This window comes from Halichoeres trimaculatus, unplaced genomic scaffold (assembly GCF_033239565.1).
Source record: "Halichoeres trimaculatus isolate MK-OKI-2021-1 unplaced genomic scaffold, fHalTri1.1 fHalTri1_scaffold_14, whole genome shotgun sequence".
Taxonomy (NCBI): Eukaryota; Metazoa; Chordata; class Actinopteri; order Labriformes; family Labridae; genus Halichoeres; species Halichoeres trimaculatus.
The window spans coordinates 74177-82500 of NW_027437192.1; the positions used below are offsets into that span (position 1 = coordinate 74177).

Below are 8324 nucleotides of genomic sequence, written 5' to 3' on the forward strand. Positions count from 1 at the left end.
GATTAATTTATTGTGGTAGGACTATTCTTCAGTGGAATTTCAATTTTGTCAATTAAAAAAAAAAAATAATAAAATAAAAAAATAAATAAATAAAATAATTAAAGAAAGGGTGGATTGACACAGAAGCTCGTGGAGTCGTTCATAAAAATATTTATTTAAATAAAGTTCACACTCTGATCTTTGACCCCATCTTCACCTCCCACAATGCCCCTCTATCTGACATGGATACATTAACTGTGTGTGTGTGTGTGTGTGTGTGTGTGTGTGTGTGTGTGTGTGTGTCCGCTGGTGGTTTCTATGGTAACAGGGCTCATTAAAAAAACATAAAAATAAACATTTCATAATGAATCTTATTTCAGACACAAAGACGACCAATCAGCATGCAGGACAGAGATCAGCTGGGTCACATGTTCCTGTGACATCATGACCCCCCCGCTCAGAGTCGACCAAAAAACACCAACAAAACACACGGCTAAGAAAGTCAGACAGGAGAACGAGAGGAGTTAAAGGAAAGAAAAGGAAAAATAAAACCAGAAGAAAGTAAAAGCTCAACACGACGAGAGGAAGAACGGCGTCAAAATAAAAAGAAAACAAGGTTTAACAAGAAAAGATGGTTAAACTGAAAGGAACGGGAAAAAGAAGAAGGGGTTAAAAATAAGAAAAAGAAGTAGAAGGTTCAAGTTACAGAGAAAGGAACGTTAAATAAAAATTAAAAAGCAGAAGAAAAAAGGGTTAAAATAAAAGGGGAACAAAGATAAGGTTAAAATAAACAAAAGAGAAGGAGAAAAGGTTGAAGTAAGAAGCAAAAAGAGGAGGAGAAAAGGTCAAAATCAACAAAAACCAGGGAAGGAGACAGGTAACAATAACAAACAAAAAGAAAAGAAGGAGAAAGGGTCAAAGTAAATAATAGAAGGTGAAAAAGGGAAAGGGTCAAAGTAAATAACAGAAAGTGAAGAAGAAAAGGGTCAAAGTAAATAACAGACAGTGAAGAAGAAAAGGGTCAAAGTAAATAACAGAAAGCGAAGAAGAAAAGGGTCAAAGTAAATAACAGACAGTGAAGAAGAAAAGGGTCAAAGTAAATAACAGACAGTGAAGAAGAAAAGGGTCAAAGTAAATAACAGAAAGCGAAGAAGAAAAGGGTCAAAGTAAATAACAGACAGTGAAGAAGAAAAGGGTCAAAGTAAATAACAGAAAGCGAAGAAGAAAAGGGTCAAAGTAAATAACAGACAGTGAAGAAGAAAAGGGTCAAAGTAAATAACAGACAGTGAAGAAGAAAAGGGTCAAAGTAAATAACAGAAAGTGAAGAAGTAAAGGGTTAAAGTGAAGGAGGATTGGTCAGGAGTAAAAACAGTGACCTTTGACCCCTAAATGGATGTTTTTGACCCCTTAATTGATGTTCATAGATTATGAGCTGCTGCTGTCCTGTTGCTATGGTGACTGATAGTACAAAGTCATGTCCCCGCCCCTGCCTGGTGCTGTCAGAGGTCAGGGTCCAACTGGGCGGGGCTTAATAGAGCAGCTGTCGAGTCATCGGCGGGCAGGTCGGAACTGAAAATAGACTCCGCCTCCAGCCCCAGGAAAGAGGGCAGGTCGACCCCTCCCTCCCCTGAGCTGACTGGTTCTGACATCAGGACCGGCGGGGCGGTGTACTGAACCAGCTGCTTCCCTGGACCAATGAGTGAGCAGCAGAGTTAGGACGCTGACGGGCTGACCTCATACAGGTAAAGGTATGAATGGAGGATCTTTACCTGAGTGCTTGGCAGCACCAGTCTCCTCAACGCCTTTAGGAGCGTCCTCCGACAGCAGCTGACCAGAAACAGTGACATCACAATGAGACTGCTATGACATCATCAGCTAACAGACCAACGTGTGATACACACGAGCCTGGTTAGGGTCAGGGTCTCAACAGGTCAAAGCAGAAAATTATACTACTCACAGTGTCCAGACTGTCCAGGTCAAAGTCTCCTGACGAACAGGAAGTACTGAAAAACTTTACACACACACACACACACACACACACACACACACACACACACACACACACACACACACACACACACACAGAGTTATGTTAAAGGAGCAGCGCAGTGTGTGGATGTAATGAGGTAATAAAACAAACAGATTGATGCTGCACTGTGACACCGATGAGGTCTGAAACTGAGGAAGGACAGAGGGCGGGACTTTCTGAGACCAGGTGAGGTCATACCCCAGGATCTGGGTCTACCTGAGGGGAACTGAGGGGGGAGTTAAGCCCTGTTTCCAGCAAGCGGTTCAGTTCGGTTTGTTGGTTCACAGCTCGCATTTTGAGGCGTTGCCTTTGACTAGAACCAGGACAAGTCCCCAAATCCCCGACCCGTACCGTCCCACTTCCTGGTTCCCTTCTGTTGGGGGGCCAGAATTACTGATCCAACCCAGAAGGTGGAGCCAGAAACTCTGCAGTCTGCTGATTGGCTGAAAGAATGGTCACTTCCTGTGTGACAGCAGCTGCCGTATTTCTCCTGGTGGCTCACAGTCTTCTCTGAAACAGAGTTTGGTTGGTCTTTGACGATCAGTGAGAGGACGAAACGCTGCACGTCTTCATCTCTGCTCTTTCTTTACTGTGTCCCCTTTTTCTTCTTCGTTGGATTTATTACCTGCACCAAGCATCTGGCACCACGGCTGTAGAAACACAAACAGGACCGGGCCTTACTGATCCAACCCAGACCAGACTGGACTGATCCAACCCGTACCAGACTGGACTGATCCAACCCGGACCAGACTGCACTGATCCAACCCAGACCAGACTGCACTGATCCAACCCAGACCAGACTGCACTGATCCAACCCAGACCAGACTGCACTGATCCAACCCAGACCAGACTGCACTGATCCAACCCAGACCAGACTGCACTGATCCAACCCAGACCAGACTGCACTGATCCAACCCGTACCACTTGGTGGGCTCAAGGATGTGGGAGCTCGTACCTTTCCTTCAACCTTCGGCTGTACAGCAGGTGTGATCACCTGAGCTGAGGTGATCACCTGAGCTGAGGTGTGATCACCTGAGCTGAGGTGTGATCACCTGAGCTGAGGTGTGATCACCTGAGCTGAGTTGATCACCTGAGCTGAGGTGTGATCACCTGAGCTGAGGTGATCACCTGAGCTGAGGTGTGATCACCTGAGCTGAGGTGTGATCACCTGAGCTGAGGTGTGATCACCTGAGCTGAGTTGTGGGGAGGATCAAAATGAACACTCAACAAAAATCTCCAACCAACCGGTGCAGCAGAGTAAGATGCTGATCAGACAGCCTGATTATTTCTGATCATTCCAGCACACAAACGTGTTGTGTTTTTACACAGTGTGACTGACAGAACCTGCTGTCCTCTGGTTCAGTTTCACCTGCGGCAGGTGAGCAGAAGTCACATACCTCCATGAGTGGCGACGTATCAAAGTTGAAATTCTGAACGTTCAGGACGTTATGAAGATTTTCAAGACCGCTGTCGATACTGTCCACGTGGTCAGCGAGCTCTGACCTGAGGGGCAAAGACACAGATCAAACAGAGAACAGGAAGTACCAGTTGGTTCCAGCAGGGGGCCCTAATGACAGGACAAGCACAGTGAATACGCAGACCTACCTGTCAATGCAGGCGATGGTCTGACAGATGGGCTGAGGTTTGCAGGGGCTGGGGGCGGAGCTGGAGGAGGAAGTTGGTGCTTCTTGTGGGGTCGGGAGTGTTTCTGTAAAGGAGGGTCTCATCAGAACAACAGGACTGACTCTAAAGTCCAAGGACCTGGATCAGGAACAACAGGACTGACTTTGGAGACCAGTTCTGGAACTTACCTGGATCAACTTCCAGATACTGGGTGGGTTTTTTACCTGTGGTTAAGGCTGAGCTTGCTGGCCGAGGCTGTGCCTCATCATCCTGTAGGATGGAGTTGATGAAGGTGGTGGGGGAAAGGGGTGTGTCAACATTTGTGGCTCCGCCCTCCATGACGGGCGTCACCTCTTCAGGGCTGGGTAGCTCCTGTTTAACCTCTGACTGGATCTCAGCATCCTTCCACTCACTGAACACATCCTGGGCGGGCACGGCGACATCAGTGATGTCAGAGATAATGGGCCCAGAAGACAAGAGGGAGTTCGCAGGAAACACGCCAGCTGCAGCCTGGAAGACACAGACCTCAGATCAGTTATTAACACAAACACAGACCTCAGATCAGTTATGAATACAAACACAGACCTCAGATCAGTATATTTACACAAACACAGACCTCAGATCAGTTATTTACACAAACACAGACCTCAGATCAGTATATTTACACAAACACAGACCTCAGATCAGTATATTTACACAAACACAGACCTCAGATCAGTATATTTACACAAACACAGACCTCAGATCAGTTATGAATACAAACACAGACCTCAGATCAGTTATGAACACAAACACAGACCTCAGATCAGTTATTAACACAAACACAGACCTCAGATCAGTTAATAAACACAGACCTCAGATCAGTTAATAAACACTGACCTCAGATCAGTTAATAAACACAGACCTCAGATCAGTTAATAAACACAGACCTCAGATCAGTAAATAAACACTGACCTCAGATCAGTTAATAACACAAACACTGAAGGTCCAGGACCTGAAGGGGTGGGGCCTAAAGTGAGGGTCGTACAGCAGGTTACCTGCATGGGCTCCAATGAGAACGGCCGGCTGTATTTAGGCATCGAGTGGGCGGAGCTTGAGTCACTGAGCATGAGTGGCCTGCAGACCAAAAAACGCACAACGCACAGTAAATACACACTGACTACACACACTTCATCACACAACACACATCTAAAATACACACTGTGGTGTGTGGTTGAAAAATGTGCATTGTGTGTGTTAAATGTGCACAGTGTACAGTGTGCAGAGTGTGTGTTGTATAAGCACATACAGTGTGTATGAGTGTGTGTGTGTGTGTGTGTGTGTGTGTGTGTGTGTGTGTGTGTGTGTGTGTGTGTGTGTGTGTGTGTGTGTGTGTGTGTGTGTGTGTGTGTGTGTGTGTGTGTGTGTGTGTGTGTGTGTGTGTGTGTGTGTGTGTTTGTGTTTGTGTGTGTGTGTTTTGTTGATGTGTGTGTGTGTGTGTGTTGTTGATGTGTGCACAGTGTGTGTTTTGGGAGTGTGCAGGTGAACTGTTTTCGATGTGTGCACAGTGCGTTACTGCTGTGTGTGCAGTGTGTTACAGCTGTGTGTGCAGTGTGTTACAGCTGTGTGTGCAGTGTGTTACAGCTGTGTGTGCAGTGTGTTACAGCTGTGTTTGCACTGTGTTACAGCTGTGTGTGCAGTGTGCAGTGTGTTACAGCTGTGTGTGCAGTGTGTTACAGCTGTGTGTGCAGTGTGTTACAGCTGTGTGTGCAGTGTGTTACAGCTGTGTGTGCAGTGTGTTACAGCTGTGTGTGCAGTGTGTTACAGCTGTGTGTGCAGTGTGTTACAGCTGTGTGTGCAGTGTGTTACAGCTGTGTGTGCAGTGTGTTACAGCTGTGTGTGCAGTGTGTTACAGCTGTGTGTGCAGTGTGTTACAGCTGTGTGTGCAGTGTGTTACTGCTGTGTGTGCAGTGTGTTACAGCTGTGTGTGCACGGTGCAGTGTGTGTGGTGAGCTTACATCTTTCTCTTTACTCCCAGGATCCTGTTTGATTGGACGAGGGACACGAGGAACTGTATTAGCTGTGGAGAGAGAATTATTGGGTCAGAGCAGGGTGAGCAAAACCATGCTAATCTGGGTCATTATGACTGTCCTATTGAGAGCTAACAGGCTACTTAAAGAGCTAATGGGCTTTTGAAAGAGCTAACAGGCTGCTGAGAGAGCTAACGGGCTACTGAGAGAGCTAACGGGCTACTGAGAGAGCTAACGGGCTACTGAAAGAGCTAACGGGCTACTGAAAGAGCTAACTGACTACTGAAAGAGCTAACAGGCTACTGAAAGAGCTAACTGACTACTGAAAGAGCTAACTGACTACTGAGAGAGCTAACTGACTACTGAAAGAGCTAACAGGCTACTGAAAGAGCTAACAGGCTACTGAAAGAGCTAACAGGCTACTGAAAGAGCTAACTGACTACTGAAAGAGCTAACAGGCTACTGAAAGAGCTAACGGGCTACTGAAAGAGCTAACAGGCTACTGAAAGAGCTAACTGACTACTGAAAGAGCTAACAGGCTACTGAAAGAGCTAACAGGCTACTGAAAGAGCTAACAGGCTACTGAAAGAGCTAACAGGCTACTGAAAGAGCTAACTGACTACTGAAAGAGCTAACTGACTACTGAAAGAGCTAACTGACTACTGAAAGAGCTTACGGGCTACTGAAAGAGCTTACGGGCTACTTAAACCTTGGTGAGTGTCTGAGTGAGCGCTAACATGCTAACCCAGGAACCAACGCGCTCATTGAACAGATGATCACTGACCTTGTTGACGACCTTCTGCTGCTGGACGTGTTTCTGTCTCAAGCTGGCCACTTCTCTCCACAGGGCCTCATTTTCACTGAGATACACACACACACACACACACACACACACACACACACACACACACACACACACACACACAGAAAAAAGGTTTTTAATCTATCTCTGGTTCTGGTAATGACCCTGATTCTGTCCTTGCTCAGTATTTGGCCCTGTTGTCATGGAAACAGGCCCTTGGTCTTACTGTCTCATGGCGATGATCCTGGAGTCGATAGTTTCCTGTTTCCCCTTCATCACCTGAACATCGTTCAGGATCTTAGTCACCTCATCTGAAGAAACCTTCACATCCTCCTGGCGGACCGATGACACCTGAGGGAACAATGGTGAGCATACAGGTGGGTGAGTGTACAGGTATATAAAGGTGAGTGTAAAGGTGCACACAGGTGTGACGTACTGTGGTGACTTTGCGTTTGATGTTCTCCAGCAGGTGTTCTTGTCCTCTGACGAAGAACGGATGCTGGAACTCAGTGTCATCTCTCTCGGGTTTCAACAAACCTCCCTGCTCGATGTGGACCACCTTACGAAACCCATCTGACACACATAGATTCTGTTGTCAGCAGTGATGTCACAGTGATGTCAGCAGTGATGTCACAGGGAGCATACTCACACATGTTGAGCTGTCTGATAAAACTGGCCATGTTGTTGTGTTTGAAGAACTTTGGGAGAACTTCTTTAGAAAACCGGCCCTGATCGAAGACATGGAAACTGGTCCCACTCTGAAACACACACACACACACACACACACACACACACACACACACACACACACACACACACACACACACTTTCATGAGACAGGCGATGACCCTAACCCCACCTGAACTACAAAACAAACACCTATGAAAGACAACCCACAACGCTAATGTTTACAGCAGACACATGTTGTTGTTGTCTTATAGATGTATGTTGTATGTTTTCTGTTTATTATTATATGTTCTTTGCGTAATGGTGTACACTGTTGGTGTGTTGCTGCACAGTAAACCCCAAGGTTCAAATTACTCAACTGGATAAAGCTCTGAAAATGTCAAATTAATTAGTAGGGCTGCACGATTATCGCAATCGCAATGTCAGCACATGCAATTAAAATCATGCAGCACCATTAATTAGTAAGTTCAATTTATTCTGAGTTTTCAGTTCAGTTAGGGTCAACGTCGGTTTGATGTCGTCATGCTGTTGTATGTTAATGTATGATGTCGTCATGCTGTTGTATGTTAATGTATGATGTCGTCATGCTGTTGTATGTTAATGTATGATGTCGTCATGCTGTTGTATGTTACTGTATGATGTTTTTATGCTGTTGTATGTTAATGTATGATGTCGTCATGCTGTTGTATGTTAATGTATGATGTCGTCATGCTGTTGTATGTTAATGTATGATGTTTTCATGCTGTTGTATGTTAATGTATGATGTCGTCATGCTGTTGTATGTTACTGTATGATGTCGTCATGCTGTTGTATGTTAATGTATGATGTCGACATGCTGTTGTATGTTACTGTATGATGTTTTTATGCTGTTGTATGTTAATGTATGATGTCGTCATGCTGTTGTATGTTAATGTATGATGTCGTCATGCTGTTGTATGTTAATGTATGATGTTTTCATGCAGTTGTATGTTAATGTATGATGTCGTCATGCTGTTGTATGTTAATGTATGATGTTTTCATGCTGTTGTATGTTACTGTATGATGTTTTCATGCTGTTGTATGTTACTGTATGATGTTTTCATGCTGTTGTATGTTAATGTATGATGTCGTCATGCTGTTGTATGTTAATGTATGATGTTTTCATGCTGTTGTATGTTAATGTATGATGTCGTCATGCTGTTGTATGTTAATGTAT

General features: G+C 45.0%; 1 protein-coding gene across 1 annotated transcript in view; it reads right to left on the reverse strand.

Annotated features, from left to right (window-relative positions):
• Positions 1-140: 140 nt before the first annotated feature.
• The window catches only part of hsf1 (heat shock transcription factor 1), a 10412-nt gene continuing 2228 nt past the window's right edge, over positions 141-8324 (reverse strand). The window contains exons 2-13 of the mRNA XM_074686546.1: positions 7092-7200; positions 6879-7015; positions 6669-6793; positions 6425-6500; positions 5629-5690; positions 4669-4747; positions 3856-4141; positions 3614-3716; positions 3406-3511; positions 1937-1990; positions 1749-1806; positions 141-1666 (exon numbers count right to left, since the gene is read on the reverse strand). Coding sequence (XP_074542647.1) covers positions 1479-1666; positions 1749-1806; positions 1937-1990; positions 3406-3511; positions 3614-3716; positions 3856-4141; positions 4669-4747; positions 5629-5690; positions 6425-6500; positions 6669-6793; positions 6879-7015; positions 7092-7200 — 1383 coding nt within the window. The 3' untranslated portion in view covers positions 141-1478. The remainder of the gene's footprint in view (positions 1667-1748; positions 1807-1936; positions 1991-3405; positions 3512-3613; positions 3717-3855; positions 4142-4668; positions 4748-5628; positions 5691-6424; positions 6501-6668; positions 6794-6878; positions 7016-7091; positions 7201-8324) is intronic.